The sequence below is a fragment of the Aythya marila genome (genome assembly GCF_965140915.1).
Source record: "Aythya marila genome assembly, chromosome: 4".
NCBI lineage: Eukaryota > Metazoa > Chordata > Aves > Anseriformes > Anatidae > Aythya > Aythya marila.
Window position 1 is genome coordinate 68,307,711 of NC_139045.1, and position 23,838 is coordinate 68,331,548.

The 23,838-nt window shown below is 34.7% G+C and overlaps 1 protein-coding gene across 1 annotated transcript in view; it reads left to right on the forward strand.

Annotated features, from left to right (window-relative positions):
• The window catches only part of POLN (DNA polymerase nu), a gene marked incomplete at both ends in the record, with an annotated part of 92,295 nt that overhangs the window by 28,204 nt on the left and 40,253 nt on the right, over positions 1-23,838 (forward strand). The window contains 3 exons of the mRNA XM_082758714.1: positions 9,927-9,984; positions 11,520-11,597; positions 12,019-12,133. Of these exons, the coding sequence (XP_082614840.1) occupies positions 9,927-9,984; positions 11,520-11,597; positions 12,019-12,133 (251 nt within the window). The remainder of the gene's footprint in view (positions 1-9,926; positions 9,985-11,519; positions 11,598-12,018; positions 12,134-23,838) is intronic.

The following is a 23,838-nucleotide window of genomic DNA, read 5'->3' on the forward strand; positions in this document are numbered from 1 at the left end:
ATGGTGATGTGTAGCCAGTATAAATCTGCTTCTGTACAGTAATCAACAGAAAAAAAATGCTTGCATTTTATTAATTCAGGATAAAAGAGGGAGTCTGTCACTACTTCTTCTACAAACTAGACATAAGCACAGAAATACATAGAGCATTAGCATTAACAGCTCAAAAAATGAAAGATGTATGTAATGTCAGCTACTAGCACATTATGAAATATTGACTGAGAGCCCTAATTCCTCCTTCACTCTCCTTTAGTTCCTGGCAAAACACTCCTCAGAGAAGCTCAGACTTCTAGAATGGGATAGAAAAATTTCCTTTTAAGTGTCTCTTTGCTAGAGAGAAGATGGCACTGTGTGCCTCTGTTCTGTTCAGCTTCTGAGATACTACATTTCAATTACCTTATGTATAAATTAAATTGTCAGCAGTTGAGTGCCTATTGCTGTTGAGTGGGCTTTGTTAAGACAGTTGGTTATATGCTGATTCATTTTTTCCTTTGAATAGCCTTTGCCGATATATTTTGGAACTGCTGCAGGTAGAAGCCAAAGCTATACACCGATCACCTTGTAGAAATCTGTGCTGGAATATAACTTGTTCTACTGCCAGTCTTTTTCTCTAATATGTACGTGACTAGAGCACATAGCTAACAACAAACAAAATTAGTGTCACCCTTGATTAATGTGTCTTTTTTTAGCTATGTAGTTCCCACTATCTTACAAATTATTATTATTATTATTATTATTATTATTTTAAGAATTAATTATAGTAATATCTATAAGTTAAAGTAGTCTGGTATAAAAGTTAATGTATACGCTGTGTTGTGTCTCTTGGAATTCTGAAGTCTTATTCCATGTGATTTTAATAATTTAAGAGCAATGTTAGCATGGTACTTTGATTACAAGAGAAAAGTAGTGCTATTCACTTGTAATCTATCACAGTATTTATTATTTCATGGTTTGTTCATACGCATTTCAGCTCCCACCTAAGCAAGTTACGTTTGCTTGAGAGTGACATCTGTTAGCATCCTCTCAAGTCACAATGTGATCACAGTTATACCTCTGCAGTTAGGAGTTTAATAGGGCCCATGGCTGGAGTTCCTTTTCACTGTCCTCATCTGTAAGACAGTTGCTCACAGATCAAGTCTCCAGCAATGTGCAAAAATGCATCTGTCTTCATGTCAGTGTAAATATTCATGTGCCAATTTTTTATGAATCTGTTGGTAACTCTTGTGAGTTGATTAAGATTTTAGAAGTTCTGCTAGAAGATTTTTATTTATTCTTCATATGAAATATTCAAACAGTGGGATTTCTAGAAATGCACTTCTAGAAAATATTCAAAGATTTTCTATTCAAAGAAATTCTCCTGCTTGGAGACTTATATTGTGAGCAAACAATTAAAAAATAAAATAAAATAAGAACTTAGGTGCAAAAATTGCATCTTGTCTTCCAAGCTCTGAAAAGTAAGAGATGTTAGTATATTCTTTTAACTGCTGAATTACTTTTTGCAAGGAAAATGTGTAGTCTAATTCTGATCTCAGAACAAGTTTCATTAAATTTTAATATAACAGAAGTGTTTAAATAGTTTATTTTGCTGTGCATTGTTCTTCTCCCATCCTGTCTTTCAGTCAAAAAAAAAAAAATCACTTCAAAAACTTCAGTTCTGGCAGGACAAAAAAGGAAGGAGAGAAATGAAGAATGATAAAAAGAGAATGGATTTATAAAAGATCAAAAGTTAGATACAGCAGGAGAGTCTTCTTGTCTTGGATGGTCATGTTTTCAAACAGGTCTGCTTTTGAAAGAGTTGTCATTGTCTCTCTAAAGAATTTCAGGAAAACGATCACTGTCAATCTGCATCCCTATTACATTAATCTTTCTCAGCTGACAGTTCTTTTTTACCTGTATGAATGGGTGGAAAACTTGCCAGTTCTTTATTTCCTCAGCATCCTTTCAAAAAACCTCAGGAAATTTCACCCCCAGTTTTATAGACAGATTCATTCTCTCAGGTTTGGAACAAAAAATAAATAGTGGCTTGTATAAGGATCATTGAAGATAAACGGAATAAGGATAGAGTCATGGTGCTGACTCCTGTGCAGCTTTTCTGTCCTCAGTTCTCCTGTACTAACATTATCATCTGCTTGCTGTGGCTATTAGTTAAGAACTCATAATTAAGTACCACTTCTACCAAATCAAGAATTGTCCTTTCCTCACAGTGAGTAAGTGACATTGGTTATTACGGTTTCCTTTAATTCCTTCAGTCAGCCTCCTGTTCAGTCCTCTGTATCTTTTTGAGAGGAATTCCCTGCTAACATATACTCAGTAAATTCCTCAGTACGTGGAAGAATCTTGTTTAAGATGCTAAATTTTACCCTTACATAAAACAACTGTAACATCTTTTCTTTAGAAAGATTCCAGTCTGGAATTTTTCCAGTCTGGGAACCTAGTCATTTTTTCATGTGTTTAAAGGCCCGATATTTGTACCTTTGAGCAATATTCCCTTGATACTGCTTACTTTAAGGCTTTAGTATACAGCTAGTGTGCAATTAGTGCAATAGTTACTGGCTCTAACTGTTACTCAAAAGGTTGTTTTCCCAAAGCATGTCATCCATGTCTTAGCACTGTTTTGTTTTTTTTTTTTTTTTTTTTTTTCACTAAAACCAGATTACATCTTCCTGAAGTTCATCCCAGAGCCTCCTGTATTAATGAATGTTAATTTAACAGAGCTTATGTTCCGAGTAAAATTTTTCTTTTGGAAAATGAACTAAATTAGGTTAACAAATTATTTTATTTATATATAGGAAATAAAAGCAAAGTTTGTCTCTTTGAAAGATGCATAGAGCCATGTATATACAAACTCTGTTGCCTACTGTGCAAAGGTTAGTAATCAGTCGGTATATAAACAAGCAGCTGGGCCAAACCCATAATTTTATATAAGAAGTTGTCACAACATGTCAAATCAATAAGTTAGCAAGGTCACTTTTTTGTTGTTGTTGTTGTTTTAATTTAAAAGATCATTCAGTAATCCTTTCTCATGTTTCTACAACATTATTACCTAAGGTCACTGGCAGGTCTAAATTTAGAAATATATAACAAAAAGCAGATTAATAATAGGAAATCAAATATGCTATTCTTTTCTTATGGGTAACTTTCTAAAGCTTCTTAAGTTTGTGGGAAGGTGATGAATTACTTCTACATTTCTCACTTGACTGACAGATCTAAAATCTTGATAATTCTGTGCTGCTGGGTAAGGCAAGAGGGGAGAGGTACATCCAACTGCATCACCTTTGAATGATTGTCCATTGCTGGAAAACAGTAACTAGTACCAAAGCTTAAGAAATCCTAAAGTTATCTTAAGAAAACTTTCCAGAACTTAGTATGAGTCAGGATTTTTTGATAAGGAAAATGGACATTTCGATTTTTACCTAGCCACTAGGTGGCAATTGCACATAAGTCAAGACTTGCTTAGGAATGCAAGTACACATACATTCCAGACTGGTATTGCTATGGTGACCTTGTTCGTTTTCATATTTTCTCTATTTATTGAGGTACATGCTGTACTTTAAAAACTAGATCTTCAGGATGTCTAGAAATTATGTCTTATATAGAAGTCACAGAAAACTGCCTATTCTTTTGCAACAATAAATAAATACTGCTATGGACAATAATTAAATATAGCAATTTTCCAAAAGAGAAATCAGGAATTACTTTTTTTTTTTTTTTTTTTTTTTTTTTTTTTTTTTTTTTACATTTTTATTTCTGCTGTGTAATTTCTCATGAGTGAGTTGCCATCGACTTCAGAGGTGCCAGACAATTTCAGTGAATTGAGGTTGAGTGCCCTCAGGACTCAGTCTTGCTGTTCTGCTTTGTGAGAATGCTACTTTGGGCAGCATGCAGTTTTCCTCTCTGTTTCTCCAGCAGCTTTGGTCTTTAACAAAGGAATGAGCTGAATGGTGAAAATTAAGCAAGTAGCTCACTGAACCTGTGCTTAGTTTTCTGCTATAAGTGACTAACTGAGCTACTGAGAGCACAATTTATCAATAGGTGTAGTCCCACATAGAGCCAGAAAAGACAACTGGAAGAAGAGTAAGAAAAATTTGAAGATGCATATAAGGAAAATTTTACAATAGAAGAATACAAGAATAAAAGAAAATATCTCTTGAGATGTGTAATATAAAGCTCAACGGAGCTGTCATCTACCTATTTGTTATCACTGCAACAAAACCTAGTCTTGCAGACCAAAGTATTGCTTCTGCTCCAAATGCTAAAACAATGCTAGGCATCAAACAGATGAATTTAAGAGCTTAATTTCTGTTTCAGTCTACAGAGTTCTTGTGCCTTAATTATTTACATAGCTTTGGGAGAAGGTGATTCTCAGATAAATTCCAGAAAGTTTTTGGACTTGTAATGCTTTGAGTTTTCCTGGAGAAAAAGCTGGAAACTCAAAGCTGGAGTTTTCCTTTTTTTCATGAGATAAACTAGATTTATTATTTATTTTTTTTCCAGAGAAAATCTGTGTTTTTCTCAAACATTAAGAAATAGGAGAGAAAAAAAAAAAAAAGAATTCCTGAAGCAACCTCTATTAGAATAATTCCATCTGACAAGATCACAGCCCTAGTAAATATGCTTGCATACAAGAAGAGCAACTAGTTTGGGGATTTTACTAATATTGATAGCCTCAGTATTAATTCCTCTTTTTGTGTTTTATTTTGCTGTAGAGAGTTTGGCACCATGCCTCATTTAGCAGCGGGTGGATTAGTTGCTATACAAAAGGATATATCTGTGTTATAATGTGTATATGTGTGTTATAAAAGATGTATATGTGTTATAACTTTATCTGATCTCTAAGTGACACTGGGAGAAAAGGCTAATTGCTTCCTTAGATCTGCTCAGTTTAACTTCTTGGCTGTTTTTGATCTTTCCTCATGACACATCCACACTGTTAATTTATGAATGGATACCCTTATCTCAATGAGTAAGTTTGGTTTCTGTTCTTATTTTTAAATAAGACCCTAGATTAGTGCAGAAATTAATTAGAATCAAATGTTCTTAGTCTGCAGCCGTTTCTGTGCATTCCCATTTATTTCAGCAACTTCCTAGTCTTTTTTCTGTTGCATATTGCGTACTTAAAATCATGCAGATCTGAGCAGTTAGTAGATGAGCAAGCAATTTTCTAGTCAAAGTACAATTGGTATAGATGTCATTGTATACATGTATGGGCATTTATTTCTAGGGAGTTACAAAGGTTGACCGAGGCTACCCCTCTTCCCCCCCCCCCCAAAAAAAAAACCAACAACAAAAAAAGGAATTTATGCTACTAGAAACATGTATGGAGAGGAAAAGAGAAATATGGGTTAGCTGCATCAACAGAAATAACTGAAATGTTGATTTAATATAGGAAAAATGAGCAACAACTCTACTTGAGAGAGTATAAAATAATTAAGATGCATCTCAGCCTCCGTGGTTGCGCGAAGTCTAACCACACTGCATTCAAAGGTAATGTAGCCAGTAGACATCTGTATTCTGTAATCCTGTGAAAGAACTGAAAGAACGTGCTGTTTTAACCTAGGAAAGAATCAAGCATACATTGATCAAATTAAATGTAGAATTTGGAGACTGAAACTGGAAAGCTCAACAGAAATTGTAATTGATTGATTATATACTTATAAAACTAGGAAGTGTATATTGTTTGTTGAATTTTAATTAGTTTTTGCTTTCCTTGATAATTGTACTCTTCTCTGGCTGAACAACGTATGAGAAAGCTATATTTGTGAGGCCCTAACAGAGATATTGAGTCCATCAATTCTGAGTGTCCTTGCTGGAGTTAAGCCTGTCATTGTTTCTGAAAGGCTCTACATACAGAAGCTCACAGCAGAGGCAAGAATCTATGCTATCTTCACCTGAAACAACAGACAAAAGTAGAACTGCTTTTTAATAGTGGTATTTTCAGAACCAAGAAAACAGATTTCTAACCTGTGCTATAACAAAGTATGTAATGCCTCAGGATCATTAGTCAGAATGGATTATACTAGCAGGAAAATCAGATTATGGAGGAAGGAGGAAAGAAATCAGGAGTCTTTGTTTTTAGGTATGTACGGTTTTAGTCTAGTGTTCATAGTGACTTTTTTTCCCACCATGCCTGATCCCTGCTTTTCCAGCATGATGTTTTTTTTTGAAGAGTTTAACTATGAACCAGAGATCCAACAGTCATCTGCATGCTAGAGGAATGTGTCAAGTAACTGAAAATGTAAAAGGGGTGAGGAATTGATTGAGCATGCTAGGTCCGCTGCCAAAGAAAGGTGTCAGCTTTGGACACCCAGGAAAGGCAGCTAGTCTGTTTATCATATCCAAAGTGAGTTTAATACGGATCAGATTCAGTGCTTGGCTGGAGTATTTACAGAGAAAAAGGATTTTGGTTAGATTTTCAACAAACTGTAGAAGAAAATGTTCAACAACAACAAAAAAAAAAAAAAAAAAACACACATATATATATATATATATGATCACTTGCTCATAAAATTTGATATTGCTTTTTCCATGATTCCTTGCTGCTCAATTTTTTCACCTTTCAGTGAGATTTTGAGTTGTATAGTTGTATTTTTCCTTAAAGGGCTTTTCTCACTCTGATGATTCATGGTGTGATTCTTTTTGCCTTTTTACTTTTTTCCTTTTAGTTTTGATATCTATATTACAAAATTTCATCTTTAGTCATTTAATGCTTGCAGTAAAAAACAAAGACTTTCACTGGAAATAAAAAGGTTGAAAAGAAAAGTGTGCAGTTGAAGTGGGGTATTTTTTCAGCTTTCTACTAGTCATGACTAAAACCAAAATATGTAAATTTATATATGTATATATATGTATATGTATAAAACCAAAATATGTAAATTTCCATTTACACAGTCAAGTAGATCCCAGGAATCAAAGAGAGGATGATCAGCCTGTAGTTTTCTGCATCCTCCTACTTGGCCTCCTGGAAGATACAAGTGACTCTTGCTTTCTTCTAGTACTTAGGAACCTTTCCTGATCACCAGTCACCACAGCCTTTCAAAGATAATTAGAACTGGAATCTTAGCCTCATCTGTCCTATCCATTAGAACACCTGAACATTATTTTTAGATTTTTTTTTAAATATAAATTTTTTTATTCAACAAAACTAAGGCAGTAAATTCAAACTCATAGTCTGATTATCTCTGGTTTTGAGATATATATATATATATATATGTATGTATGTATGTTATATTCATGATGAACATTTCTTTAGCGGAAATGGCAACTGCAGATAGCTTTTAAAGTAATGCTAAGGTTTTCCTGTTAATCATCCACTAGACTAGCCTGATTATTTATTTATTTACTCATCCAGAAATAATGAAGTATTAATAGTTAACTTTCACAACCAGCTTTTCCACAACTTTATTTCAAGTATGTTTGTTCTCGTCTGTTGGAGCATAATTGTTCAGAGACAACAATTTTGTTTGTGTAACTTCTAACAGGGCATGTATTCCTTTTTTCTAACACTAAGGGATAGCAGTTACATTTCAGATTGGATCTGCTATGTTTTTTCAGGAACATGCTTGAAATAAATACATAAAGCCAAGCTTTGTTTTGTAGCCCAAGGTGGTAACAGTCATTTACCACATCAGTCTTCCACTTTTGATATAATAATACTGTCACATAATTTTCAGCTCAAGCGGAGGAAAGCTTTTCATTTGGAAGACTCTTCTATGATCGTCTCCTATTTCCCCGTCTTTTAAAAAATCTAAAGTAAATTTATCTCATCAAATTTGATAATCTAAATCTCAGAAATCACCTCCAGGCAAGTTTTAGGTCAAGTTGCTCTAAATGTGTCTTATACAGGTAATTAAATCACTCCCTGGAGGTTCGCGTCTTTGACTACTGACTATAGGGATACTAGAAGGAACTAGACAGCTAGTTTAGACCAAAGAATAATATAAATATGTCTAAAATTAGGTGAGAGAAATCTATTGAGTTATTCCAGTATCTTAAAGGTGAGCATTACCACTTTCATGTTTCTTGAGCTACTTCTTTTCTAAAGATTTATTCAAATTATGAGTTGTTAGCTAATTTACAAGTGAAAGTACATTTTGCACTTGCAATTACTTGCTAGTGTTTTTCAGAATTATTAGTAACACTTCTGAAAATGCTCTGAAAGCAGACTCCCTGCATATGCTTTCAGTGAAAACAAGATGGCAATATAGTGATTTATTTTAGCAGTATAAGATAGATTTTGAAATAAATCTTTATTTATTTAACTTTGTGATTTTGAATCTAACCGTTTAAGGAATGAACAATAATCACCGAGAGTAACTCTAAAGAGCTTTTTAACCTAACTTCCAGCATAGGAGTATATCTTAAGTAAATGAAATGTCGGTACTAGTATAAACTAGTAGACCATAATGAAAACTTCCATAAAATGCTCTATACCATTAAAATGACTGAAGTCAAAATTAAAATTTTATGACTTTTTTTTTTTTTTTTTTTTTTAATATGTGAAATGAGGCTCCCACATTAATGTCTGGGTACATAATGAAGGACCTAATTCTCTGTATTCCTGAGAATCCACTGGCTTTCATGGCCAATTAAATCGCTTGCTATTCATATGAATAAGCACTGATGTACCTCAATTTAGCAATAGAAATCAATAGTTATCATTAGAAATATTAGTGTTGTGCACAGACTAAATAACCATTTATTTCAAATTGTGGTCAGTAGCATTATAATAAGAAGTCCCACAACTGTATTTTTAAATGTTCCTAGAAACTGAAGAGTAAAATATTAAAGGCAGTGTTTCTTCTGCACCACAAGGTACCAGAATATGAAGGTATTGAGGGATTTAGAGTTGTGTTCCTAGTTGACCTACACTATGAAATATTATGTATATTATGTAGCAGTTTCCCCTCTGTGTATGGTGCTATGGCAGAGGTTCAACTTTAATATATTCAACTGTGGTTCTCTAAGGGTGATACTAAGACTAGAAACGATCTTGTTCCATTTTTGTTCTCTTACTTCCACTCTAAATTTCAATAACTTTTGCAGCTTGATTACACCCTTCTTAGGTTTAAAATAATGATTTTGAGTTCAAAATTATATAGAAAATGATCATTCTGATTTGGAAATTATATAGCACTACTTCCTTCTCCTGAATTCACAGGATTACATAATATTAGTATGTTCATCTAATTCATGAACTACTTGCAAATTAATTGTGTGGAATTATGAAAATTGAGCTTGATGCATATTATATCCTGTTGTGTGTTACGTTTCTAGATGAGGAGGCATAATGTCATAAGATAACAGAAGGAAGCTGTCGTGTGACATCTTCCAGGCTTTTCTGTATGAGATGTAGGCTATGTATGAACCCAGATCTTCAAAGAAAAATCTAGTAAACCTTTGTCCTGCCTTATATTTGTTGATAAATGTAACGGTCACTTTTAACCTTGGCTGATATGCTGTACTTGATAAACAGCTCTTTCTGTATTTTGTTGTGCATTTCAAAAGAGCAGGAACAGATGTCAGAAAAAAAGACTTGAGGCTGAAGTCTGTTCCTTTAGCTTTACGTAGACTTCAAATGTATTCTTTTCTTGAAAGTAATGCGCCATATCTAAAAATACAGGTTAAAATTAAAGAGAAAATGTTTTTAATTGGGTTACTGATAATTGTACATCTAGAAATCAGAATTTGTAAAAGCTGCCAATGAGAAATCATTCTCATAAACTCACAGTTGTAAAGGAATGGGAAATATTCAAAATTACCTGTTATAGAAAGGGAAACACTTATTTGAAAGGCAAGGTAGTTAATCTTATTTAATATATGAGAAAAAAATGTTGGCCTTAGTCTCACTAATGTTTTTATGCTTCTTATAAACTCTTTGTAAACATTGCCATAAACATTAACTTACTGAGCATTTTTATTCTCATTTGCAGAACATTCAAGGTATCTCTAAACATCCAGTGAGAATTGTAAAGAAACAGTATATAAAAGGTAATCTATGTTTTTATTAATTTGAAAAGGTAATTTTATCCCATTATTTTACCAAGTTATTTATTTTAAAGCATACCAAGAACTCCAATACAAGAAAATAGAATAGACTATTGACTCATATCTTAATATATAAACCAATCACTTTTTGCTTGTTGTTCCTGCAAAAAGTTTGCTGTTTCAGCACTGATCTAAATAGTCTTAAACATTTAGAACTTTATTTCCATGGACAGTCTCACTGTTCCTTTTTCCAGATGAAATTATGTATCTTAAACACATTTAACATCCTAGAAGTGTTTTTTTGTGGATTCAGCTTATAAGACATTTCCGGAAGAGATGTTAGAGCTGGGTCGTCTTAATCCTGCACAAAGACAAGCACCAACGGTTTGTCATATGTGTTGTTTTTGGTAACAGACGTGGATTTAAGGCTGATGACTCAGAGGGATTCAAAGGCTGGAAAAGGATGACCCAAGTGTTAAAGTGTCAACCCACAGTAGGCTTTAATATAAGAGAGATTTGCCTATATGAATTCTTTCTTGAACACCTACCGTCACAGCTGGGAAATGCTGCTCATTTGTTGAATAGATAAGGGCAGGCTTGCTTTTTAACAGCTCCCTAGTCTCTGCATTTAATATAATACATATCAGAAGACAGCGGCCTGTTTAAGATGGTATAAAATGTTGACAGCAGTTTTATTTTATCTTCCTCAATTATTTTTGTAAATATTTTTTTGAAGTTACTATTAAAAAAAAAATCTGTTTAAATCTGTGGCACAGTGCTTAGCAGTGGCATGTAGACTTTTCTGGAAATTATTCAATCAAATTTGTTAATGTTCTTATATGCGCTTCTCAAAGATGTGTTTCCAAGCTCTTCATTCCTATATTGAGACACTTTTCCCCCTCACTTTTATGCTATCAGCTGTCAGTTATCACTGATCAGATGAATTTTTATGGTTATTCAAAATACAACATTCCTTTCTACGCTAAGACAAGGAGCTTTCCTAGAGTACACCAAGTTTCTAATACCTTGCCAAGGTACAGTATTGCTTTGGGATATTGTAGAGGGTTTATTTCATTGGAATTTGGATGCCTATATTGGCTGCATGTTCTTAATATCGTACTTTCCAACTTCCTATAACTCAGGATTTGGTTATTATCCCATAGCTGCAGCAAGTTCAAAGATAAGAAAACATTTTTAGCTCATCTCTGTAGACTCTTATTTGCATGCATCTTTTATTAAGTGATCTGTGAATAATGCTATTTATTGTTGTTACTTGTCAGCTAGTGTTTAGGGAATGGTTAGGTTTTGAAAAAGAAGGAGAAATGAGTGGTAATGCAAGGATGTCAGAGATGCAGATGCTCTAGATGACTAATGAGTAAAATAATTGTGATGCTGGAAGTCGGTGCTCTGCTAGGATGCTTATATTGTTGTTTTTGTATTTTCAGTTGGGTGTTGGGAGTGGCATTAACAACCTGTTATGGTTTGCAACACCATTTTTGAATGGTGATTTGGTACATAAATGTCTACTCCCTCTCTAGGAAAAGAAGAGGAAATAGTAACCATTTCCCCAAGAGCACTATTTCTTTCAAAGAAAGGATATACGTTTTTAGCAGCAGGTAAGATAATGTGTTATTAATACTCTCAGTTCTGTGAGGTCTTCTTCTCCTCTTCTTTGCATGACATTATATTTTAGAAGGCTGTCAGATCCCTCGGTATCAATTAATATTGTTATGCGATGTATACTCCTTAGTGTGTTTTAGATGTGGATGATTTGTAAGCCTTGTCAGTAGAAACAGAGAACTAACAAGATTAACTGACACCCAAAGATAATGAAGGAATTGGGCACTGTGTGATCTGTAGCTGGACTGTAACTCTTTAAGGATGTGTTTTCTACAGCTGTGCTGCTGTTGTTGTTTTTGTTTAGAGCAAGAGGAAATGACTGAGCAGTCCAGGCTTGTATTTTGATTTGTGATAGTTTGGTTAAAATGCAAACATTTTTATTTAAGAGCAATAGATTTATTTTAACACTCTTTCTAGATTTTTCCCATATTGAATTAAGGATCCTTGCTGACTTATCATCTGAACCAGAGCTTCTGAAACTGTTCCAAGAACCTGAAACCACAGATATCTTTACCACACTGGCTTCTCAGTGGTAAGAGTAAATGTTGCAATTTGGCATATTTATTGCCCCAAACCTATTGTATTACTGTGTGGTGATAATAAAAACAATATTTTGTTACAGTATCTATTGTTAATCTAATAGTGTTTTAACACTGGGAGTAATAATTCCCTTCTGTCTTTCTGAGCCTTTTCTCCTCAACTGTTGTTAATGATGTGTGCCAAAATGTTATAATCCAGCTGACAAGTATAATCCTTGAGACTAAAACTGGTGCAATAACATATTCTGCATAGTGCATGCTGATAAGTTTCTCACTATGTAATTGTTCGCCAATACTTTTTTTAGAATTCCAGAGCAGCATTTAAGTAGGGTATGTGTCTGAAACATTGCAGAACAGTTTTTCTTAGTAAAAGTAAAAACATTCTTGAAATCTGGTTGATTATTCAATAGCAGTATTGGCATCAAATTATATATGTACAAGAAATATGTCTAGATCTCATGGGCTTCCTTTCAGCTCATAAGATTTAGTGCTTCCATCTTCTGATGGATGATGTGTGATACTTTGAAATAGTGGTACATAGTAATTTAATAAAGAAGTTTCTTACGTCTATTATTGTTTACTGATCTCTTCAGCATGCAGACCAATAGATGATCTATCCAAAAAGATAGAATATTAGTTACTTAGCTGTATGAGAGTGTTTCTTATTACTGTTTTTATTAAAAGTATATGCTGGTATTCACTTTGTATTCAAAAGTGCATGGGCACTCAATAGGTGGACAGGATAGATCTTACAGAGACAGGGAGATAGATCTTACAATTTGAACATACAACATTGGTAAAGATCCAATAAAATAATATAACATGTAAGCAGATTGAACAGAATCACGTCATGTAAATGCCATGCAATTTTCATATTTTCTCTTTGCTTCTGTGTATTTTTTAATCCCTGTTTTTGTTGGAAAATTGCTAGCTGAAAAAAATGAAAGCAAAAATAGATAAGATGAATTCATCAGTCCTGATCTAGCTCAATCCAAATTCTACAGTTTCTAAATTTCTACTCAATATGTTATTTGCTAATATACACTGAAGTAGTAAAAATAAACTATTTTTTAATTGTCCTGCTACCAAAAACTGAATCTGTGCTTGAGACATGCACATACAGTCTGGGAAACACAAGTCAAGGTCACAAACATCCCAACAAATGGAGCTATGGAAAGATCAACTTTTTCTTTAAAGTCACTTAGAAGCTTCTATTGACATTATGATCAATTCTTAGCTCTGACATATCACTAGAACCTCGTGATGGAGTTAAATCCTTTTTTTAGTTTGGAGGTATATTGCAAATGTATGCATGAAGATGAGTCAAATTTTGTCTCAACTCTGGGCAAAGCTCCAGAAATACTATTCTATTCAGCAACCTCACAGCTTTTGGCAGCCATCAACTTCTTATAGTTGCTACACAGTAACTTTAAATTTAATGAAATATTACAGGCAAATATTTTATCAGACAGAAGTGTCATGGTGTGTCTACAAAATCATTACATAATGATTCCTTCTGACTCTTCCTTTAAGCTTCAGGGAAGCTAATTCTTGGAAGAAACTACTGAATTTGTTATATGACATTAATTACAGAAGCATGAAGGTTGGATTTCCTCTGGTCTAACCTTGGATGCCTGTTATATACCTGGTGAGATTAATTTGGCCTATTGTTGATGCCCCCAATGTAGTAGATCAATTGCATGTTAAAAGTGTTGATTTCTCACTATAGTGTAGGTCTGAGATGGCCAGCTCACATGTAGACATCCTTTTTGTCATCCATCCACTGTTCTGACAAATTTAATTCCTCCTATTGGATCAGTTCCTAGTGAACTTATACTGGGTTTTGGAGTTTTGTCCTTAATTTATTAAACCCTAAAGAGAAGAGACAAAATCATGAGCTCCACAGATATCTTCCCATTCCAGATATTTATTCATCTTTCGTAATCCACATTTTTAATTAGTGGAATATGACTGGTTGCTAGGGGAATTGTGATATGGCAGAGCAAATTTGGATTTCAGAGGAATGTTAATGGATAACACCAACTCTGAGAGTATAGTTTTGAAATTAATTTTCTATTTTTTTTCCTTGTGAATTAGTAATTTGCAAATGTGGACTGAGTAACTGAATATGTATACAGACCCTTTATTTAATACCTAATTTGCCTGTATAGATATGGATTTGTGTATTTATTCGAGTCAAAAACCAGGAGATTTAACAGGATCATAACTGCAAAGACAAAAGTAGATCAGAGAAACAGCTATGTATCCTTGTTTTGAATGTAGTCAATGCTAGAAAAGTTTGAAAACAAAAATATCTACTATGTAAAATAATTAACTAGTTATTTGAATGTAGAAAAAGTCTCAAGATACAAAATTTAATTATTGTGTAATATGGTAGCTGTACAAACGTTGCTTTAGAAAACATAGCTAAATAACGTGCTTTTAGAAAAAAAGTCTTGTGTGGTTTGCATGAAATACACACACACACAAACATCTCCCCCTCTCATTGCTATTAGAACAAGGAAGGAAGAGGAAAACAAACTATTTTATCTCCCCTTGGTCTCCTGATTTTTATTAGGTCTTAATCCTGGGGCTTTAAAATCTGTGCAAGGGATATACCAAGTGGTATACTAAATGTTTATTCTGTTTGAAGGGATTGCTGTTTGTAAATCTTTTCTAACACATCTTGGAAAGCCTTGACCATTTTTTTTTTTTTTCTGAAAGAAATCAATAGAGAATGAATTAGTTTCAGAAGCTTGTTCTGAAGAAAAAATTTAAGTTTATGTCAGTGTCTGATAGCATTCCAGCTTCTGAATGTGTGTCAGATATCTCTTAGCAGGTTTTCTGCATCTAAAAATCCTTAGACTATTAAATATTAAAACATAAATAATATATTGACAATATTTGGTTTTTATATTGACAATATAAAATCTTAGCCACATCCCAGAGACGGTCCAAGATTCATACCAGTTTATTCACTTATATTATATATTTAAGTATTATGACTTCTTCACCTAAATCTTAATTCCATTACTTAGATATCCTTCAGGCTAAAGTCTTCTATCTAAAATGTAATCTTTTAAAAAAACTTTATAGTCTTTTTTTAGCTTTTGGTGATGAATATACATGACAGGCAGTTTCTGCCAAGAGGTTAGCAGTATGACTTTCTGACTGAATTAAGATCTCTTATGTATAAAAGCTTTTGTTTCTTAATTTGGTTGGGTATGCTCTACCAGGATTCAGCCCATCTCTGGGACGTAGAGATGTCTGCCTTGGAAACCTGTTGGATTGATGTTTCTACTAAACATTAATTTTATGCCATCTTTACACTAGTCAACAGTGCAGTGTAGAGATGCACAAATGTATGTCAACCCAAACAATACCCATGCGTCATGGCAAGAGGCTGAAAGAAAGCACTAATTCAGAAACTGAAGTTCAGTGTCATTTGCAACGCCATACCCAGCCCAGTAAACCTAGCTGAGAGGCAATACTCTGCAGAAAACCAGGCTGTAATCTTGTGCTCCTATGGCTAGTTTATGGGGAGAGCCTGTTTAGTCTGAATAAAACGAGACGGAGTGGAGACCTCATTGCTTTCTATAACTACCTGAAAAGCAGTTGCAGTGAGGAGGGTGTTTGTTGGTCTTTTTTCTCAGGTGACAAGTGATGGGACACGAGGCATCAGCCTCACCAGGGGAGGTTTAGATTGGATGTCAGGAAGAATTTATTCATAGAAAAGTGATTAGGCATTGGAACAGGCTGCCCAGGGAAGTGGTGGAGTCACCGTCCCTGGAGATCTTTAAGAGATGTGTGAATGTGGCATTTAAGGCCATGGTTTGGCAGCAGACTTGTAGTGTTAGGTGGATGGTTGGACTTGATGAGCTTTAATTTTTTTCCAATTTAAATGATTGTATCAGTCTACCGGTCTCTTCATATTCTTCATTTGTCACTCTTCAGTAGGCTGATGTTCCTCTGCCGTAGTGTATACTGCTATAGGCCATACTGGGTCAAAATCCAGGAAGAGTATCTTGATTTAGCTAAGCACTTAAGCTTGCAATAAATATGTCCTGCCTTCCTGCCTGTGTGCTTTTTTGAGATGGGGATAGTACTGCTTCAGTGTTCCCAACTCAAGCAAATTCTTGCATCTTTCTTGCTATTCTTCAATGTGTGGGTAAGTCCTTTCCCCTGCTTCTTTAGAGTTTTTCTTAGAGAGCTGGAGATCCAGTCAGATGTGATCCGAAATCCATACCTGAAGACACCTGCTTGATAGGTTTTATTTTATTTTGAAAAAAGTGAACAGGATTCACTCTTTTTAAATGGCAATGGTGTCCAGCTTTTGTACAATAGCTAGGTGCTTAGAGACTTCAGTTCAACTTTTTTAACCTTCAAGCATTCAAATCTTTATCTGTCTCATTTCAGGAAGATACAGAGCAAAGTTAGACTGTGTCTGAAAGCTTCTCCACTCTGTGCTACTTGTTGCAGCTGAGATTCTGTTGAGCAAAGACTGTAAAGTTGAAATAATTGGATTTGTTCAGCTGAGAAAAGATAGGATTTAGGAGAAATATGATAAAAATCTTCAAATATATCAAAGTTGTTGCAGAGAGTGAACAAAGCATAATGAATGAGCTTACACTGTGGTAAGAGATGTTTTGGTTAACATTGATAAAGATTTTTAATAGAAAAAGTAAATAAATATGGAGATGGTTTACTTATGGAGACAGTGGAATATCTATCACTAGAAGGAATGAGTCAATCAGATATTTCCAAGGATAGCTGAGGTGGCTTTTCATTCTGTCTCAGAACCATGTTTTTATGGCCTTATGATTCAATATCTAAGTTGGATTTGTGAGGCCTGGAAATTAGACCATGCTTTAACTACATGTCACTGGGAGGAAGAGTTGTCTGTGAATCCTACCAAGTGAAGAGAGAACTGAGTTGCTGGCCCTTAGTACCCTGAAAAATATTTCAAGGTGGTATTCCCCTCCACCTATACTATGAAATAATAATAATTAAAAATAAAAACATATTATAGACAGAAACTGTGTGTAAATAATGCTGTAATCGGATTACATCTCCTAGATTGGCTCCTACAGGCATCAAAGTAGATGTCAGGTGTGCTCAGAGTGGGTCTATGATGAACATGTACACAATGCAGAATTTCAGAAAGAAGTGTTCCCTGAGGTGTGCCAAGAATTCAGGAATATCCAGGTTTCAGGGGCCACTTAATGGTGTCAAATGGGTTCATTCATAGATTTGGATGTAGGCATCCACATCCATTTCTCAGATTTGGTCTAGGTATCACAGTTCCTTATGCAATTGCCAGTACAGATGTGTGAGAGATGGACTTCCACCCTGACCGTGTACCATTCATTCAAAAAATGAATGTAGTGTTACCGCTCTGAGGTGAGCGTCATCCCAAGGCAAGTCCCTAAAACTAAGTGGGTAGAGCTTCAGAGATTTGCTTTATGTTCTAGTCTGTAGAAAATCATTACAGGGCCATGCTTTTATCTAGTGAGTGATTCCTAAGGCACCAACCAGATATTACAGATACGTTTGCAACCTCTCATCTTTTTAGTTTCTACTTAAATCTATTTCTCGTAAATGTCCTACAAGATTTATGAAAATATTTTGCCCTTTCTATATGGTAACTGTGAACTAAGATGTGAAAACATCTAGACTATATATCCTCTTAAATAAAGAGCTTCAGAGAAAAAGACCTTATAAGTAAATTAGTTACGAATGTATTGAAGTGAAACTCTAGCACTTTCACATTTGGAAATTTAGTTATGGGAATATCCAGCTAATTTGTAGGCTCTAGGAAGAATGTAAGTATGTGAAACTAGGAACATTCTGTTGACCACAATATCTTTCTGAGGTGAAATCAATGCAAATTGAAACTAGAAACATTATTAGATGTCTTTTCAAGGTACATAGACCTTCGTAGAAGTTATTCTTACTACCTGAAAAGGGGAGCGATTCAGAAGGCTTCTTAATAAATTGTCTACATTATGGTCTAATTGTGAGCACAAATTTGTTACTACTGTAAAATGCATGTTTTCATTTCTTTGGAAGTAGAAAGATGTCCCTGTGCATAAACTTTTTCACACAGAGATAAATGATCTAGGCATCTTCTCTGATGTGTCATAGGTTGTCACTTCAGCTGATGTAGCTCCAGCATAATGAAATCCATGTTAATCTCTGCCTCAGAAATCATCCCATTATAGATAAGATTGTTGGACAGTTGTGAATTAGTATTTTGTGTTGTATTCCATAACTCTTTTCATATACTTTCCAATTGTATTGGAATTGTAGAACATATAAAAATTTACTTATGTGGAATGAATTTTCCTTATATTCTGCAGCTAATATATATCTATATTTCTATAGTCCCATATACTACTATAACTACCATGTAGTACTATAACTATATTTCTGTAGTACCATGTAGTAGAGGAATATCTCTACTACTGTTCAATACACAGATGTACTGTGTATTAAAAGATAATTATCCCAATAATCTGATAACTGCCACCATTCCAGTGTTAAAACAGACATTCTCTTTAAACTATTAATTTCTACCTCTAAACTATAATTTACCCTGTACACGTTAACTACTGATGGTGAATTAACGTAACAAGGTAATTGGTGGATACTCTTTCAGGGTGATATGTACTTATATGTACTTTGTACCAAAGGAAAAAAAAAAAAAAAAAAAAAGGAGGAGGATTTGTGACAGTCAGTTGCGTACAATGCTTGTGCTCAAGGCAATGCTTGAAAGAAGGCTGGGCAGCTTGATAGTGGTCTAGCTGCTCCTGCTTCAGTTTGGCACAAGTTTTGTTAATTGGACACCACAAAATATTCACTTCTCTCTCATTTATCCGTCTGCTTCCTCATGTTGTTGCTTTACTTGTGGTGGTGGAGAACAGCATGAATAGATGCCCTTCTAGGTATTGACGTTATCTTCTAGTACTAGACATAATTATCATTCTACTTATGTGGCTTGCAGGGAGCTCAAGAACGGCTGCAGAATAAGAGGACATTGTCTCATTATTTCTTTGTAACACTGGTAGCTAATACCTGAAATAAGAATATGTGTATCTATTATAGAATACCAAGGGATTTATAAAATTATTCAGCTCTAATCATTCTGAGAAAGATTCCTTTCCATTTTTATAGTGTAGGTGAGGTTGGCTGACACTTGAAGATATGGAAAAGCCTTTCGTTGACATTATATAATCTGTGCCAGAGTCAGAGGAACTTGAACACTTAATTTCCAATAATCTCGGGAACTGCAGGCTGTTAACAAAATGTGCTGGATATAAAAGTCCATGTTTCCTCAGCTGATGTGTGTGTAGGATGTTGGTAATATATAGCAAATCATTTTGGTAAGAGAAGGACATGCTAATTTTGGATTTGACTCAAGAAAAAGCCTAGAAAAAAGCAAAGCACAGAACTAGTTGGATATTGGAAGGACAAAAGTTGTGGGCTTTTGTGTTTTAAGTTCAACTAGATCTGAATAAAAAGACCACAGTGCAGAAAGTTTTGTTTTGTTCTTTAGAGACTGTCTTCCTTCAGGAAGTGGGGAAAATTTATTTAATTACAGCCTGCCAAGCAGGGGACTCAAGGAACTGATTATTTCTATTAATGTCAATGTCAGCCAGACTGTTGTGCATTGGGTCCATCAAGAACTATAGCGAAACAGGTGAATTTTGTTTTTCCAGCTGCTTGGAAATTCAGGATACTTACTGACAATAGTTCTATCTGTTGATACCCTGCTGAGTTGTGAAGAACACAGGAAATAAGCAGAGGGATTTTGGATATTCCTGAAATAAATCAAAATAAGTCATCAGGGGTTGAATTATACAAAAAGATAGTGTACTGGGTCTGTTTGAAGAAGATAAGGTCAAGTATGCACAAATGTTTGGTGGTAGGTAGACTAAATATATATACACTTGCTCATTCCTGTTTTATACAATCTTGTTTCAAGCACACTTTTTTTTTTTATCAAATAGATTGTAAGGATGAATCAACATTCATCCTTAGCAAAACACTGACTTTTTTTTGTTACTTTATATAAATGTATGGTGTAGCAAACATTGAATTAAGTTGAGCTGCCTACTCCCTCAAGTTATTGTTACTTAAAACTGCAAACATCAAGCTTCAGATGAAAAAAAAACTTTAAAGATTAGTCCTAACTCTACCACTTCAATTCAAAGCTAATACTAAATAGCAAGATAGGCCAGTAAAACTTGAATGAGATAAATGGATTTATGAGAGGCAAAAGCCACATCTGTAGCTAGATGCTTTTCAAACAAGATATGATTAAAATCAGAAAATATCCCCAGTTGGAAGTGACCCAAAAGGATCATTGAGTCCAACTCCTTACTCCACACAGGACTACTTTAAAATTAAACCATATGTCAAGAGCATTGTCCTAACGCTTCTTATTTGTGTTTCTATTTTAATTTTATGAAAAAAATATCAGCAAACCCTTGAAAAAGCCTTTGTTAATCAAGACATGTCACCTGGGTTTTTGTTAGTTTATTAAAGAGTAATGAGATAATCATGTTTATCCAGGTGGACTTCTGCTGAGGAGATGGGAAGAGCTTTACCTTTCCTCCCAACCCCATAAGCAGACATACGGTTACAAGATGCATCCATGAGGTTATGCGGCTCTGTTTTCCCCCAGCTATGGCTCTCTCAATTTGTGTTTGTTGTCTAAATAATGAGATATACTAGCTCAGGACTCTTAGGACTCCATCTTTGTTTAAGTAATTTTTGGGTAATCCAGACTATTTCGTATTCATCTAACCAGAAATTAAGACATGCAATTTCTCGGATTCCTTTTCCCACTTTTTATGAGCTTAATCTCAAGTCTAAAATGAATTTGGATTAACTCTTTTCAATTCATACATTGGAAAATAATAAAATCTTTTTTTGTTTTGTTTTGATTTGAAGTGTAGTCACTCTCTGTGCCATTGAGCACATATAAAATCATGAAACTGTTTTGCAGTATTAAGACAAATCAGACAAATTATGATCATAGCCTTGCCATGGAGTCCTTGGGGTAACTCCTAGAATCTTGCTTTTGAAGAGAGTGGAGAAAAGTTTTCATGTGTATTATATGGCACTCACCTTAAATATGTGTAGCTGAATCTCTCTGCTGGAGTCTCCATTCAGAAATGCATGACTGTGTTGTGGTCTTTCAGCTCTGCAGTCTGGCTGTGTAACTCAGCCAGTATTGATTCATCCTAAATCCCAAGGTTTGGAACTCAGTGCTAGCTGCCAGATGACTCACAAAGGGTTAATTTCTTTCATTAGCATTGGATTATCCAGCTTTGTAATAACGTTATCATTTCTAATTAGTTTCAAGGCTTCTGCTTTTATTTTTCTTTTACTGGAATAGACTCTGAAGAAATGATTGTTGCAGTATTTAAAACTGAATAATTATTAGTACTTACCCATCATCTCATTGTTTATGTATCACTTCTCTTCTGATTAATATCCAAAATAGCTCTTACTTTGTATATTGTATCATTCTTTTCTTATTCACGGTATTACTGATAAGGGGAGAGGAATGAGGAATTTGCTTTATACATACTGTTCAGGCACAAATTCAGTTTATATGGGAAGTCATGCTCTTCCGACTCAAATCACGTTCAGGGGCAGGTATGCTGTAGCAGCAAGTCTAATTGTTGAGACACTACTCATTATTAATCTGGTGTTTAATAATAACTTATTTTCTAAAATTAGTGTGAGTGAGGCTGTAACCTGCAGCTCCTGCAGCTGTAGTATTGCAGATTTCTTCAGGTTGTACTTCAGAAATTTTTAACATCTATGATATACTACAGTGGCAGATTGAATTTCTGTGCAAATAAGTGTAATGGTAGGAAAAGATGCTGACAAAGTGACAGTAGTTATTAAGAAATAGAGAAGCATTCAGAAGAGAAGCTCTAGGAAGAAGTAAGGCAGTTTCTTATGCTGCTAGATAATGCTTTACACTTGGTAAAAATATGCCTGCTCTTACACAGGAGTATGAAACTAGAAGGAACTTATTAGCCATAAAAACTCTTGCAGGTGATAATGTCATAAACTCTCTTCCATAGATTGGTGGGGCCTCAACTTAGAACTTGTTTTAGCCTAGATAATTCTACTGGAAGCTGTTGAATTCCCCATTCCTCTTCTGGCTTGAAATCTCCTTTTACTTTCTACCTTATTTATTCCTACAGTTTATCTAGATAAATTATTCTTGCCAACATTGTCCATTAGCTTTATTAGCTCTCCTTGCATGCCCAGAGTTTGCTTTGCATAACTACTTCAGGAAGGCAATCAATTGTGTTCTCAGCCCTCATTCTTTAAGGAAACTAGACACTTTTTTTTTAGGGTATTTGTCATCCAAATAACTTAATGAACTAGTGTTAGGAGCAGCTAGTTATGACTACATGGAATTCCATGCAAGTTAATCTGTATTTCCTCTTGGCAAGGAAAATGAGACTCTGTGGCACTGACCGACTCCCTAAGCTGCTTCAGTTAGCATAGCTAGCTTTTTAGGCGAGCTCTGAAATCTCTGTGCCACAATACAGCCTCTGGTATATTAGTGTCATGGTCAAGAAACGCAAGTTAATTCTGGTCATTAAACTGGGCTAGCTGAATGATGAATTCACGAAATCATGACTTGAGAGGCTACCTTTATTCTGGTAAGTTTAGTGCCAGGGAATGTTCCTGGTTGCTGGCACTCAATACCTGCATTGCTGAATTGTTTGCTGTCGTGGTTGTGGCTCTGGACCAAACAGCTCCTGGGCACAATTCCTGAATTAGCAAGGGCCAGAGATTATTTCCACTAGGCTGCTGGATGCAGCACCATGTTCGGATGGTAAGATATTTTTGAGCTATGGATGGGTGATGTTGTTTTCCACATAGCCCCACTGCTGCAGGATATTTATGGACAGGTTTAATTTCTTTATGTTGAGATAGTCAGTGTCTCCTTTCATATGGTTGATTTTTTTGCTATTCAATATTCAGATAGCCTACCTCCATACCTGTTTCAAATTAATGTTTCTCAAACATGGTGACCAAATTAAGTTAACTGCCCAGATAAAATCTCGCCAGTACATTGTACAGCAGAACTAATATTGCCCTGTCATGTTTGGAAATAACCCACTTGTCACATACTGAAATTGCATTTGTCTTTCCATAGCCAAACCATACTGTTTCCTTGTCATTCCATGGTCAAATACTACATTTTTCTCTGTTTCTAATTGTTCACCTCCTACTTTATGCAAAAAGTGTATGCTTTAATAATTCTAATTTTCAAATAAAATAACTTTGCAGAAAAGCAGTAGTCTTTTTAATTATTATTATTATTATTTAGACACTGTGAAAGGGTGTATTTCTCTAGCTGTGTAGGGATAGCTTTGCAATTACTAAAGCCTAGAGGGGGTGAAATGGTGTCAATGTGCTATCTAATTTTGTTCCTGTGTGGTATATTGGAGGACAATTTGTTGTGGAGTATCTTGAAAGACAAGCTCCAAGTTCTCTGCATATTGCATTTGAGTTTCTCTTTTCTGTGCTATTATTACACTTGCTTTGGGATTAGGCAGTCTCTTATACCTACTTGAGATCATTGTGAAATCAGCTGTAATTGAATCCTCAGTTTATATCTCTGGAATATCATTAATGATAAAATTCATCATTTTTACCT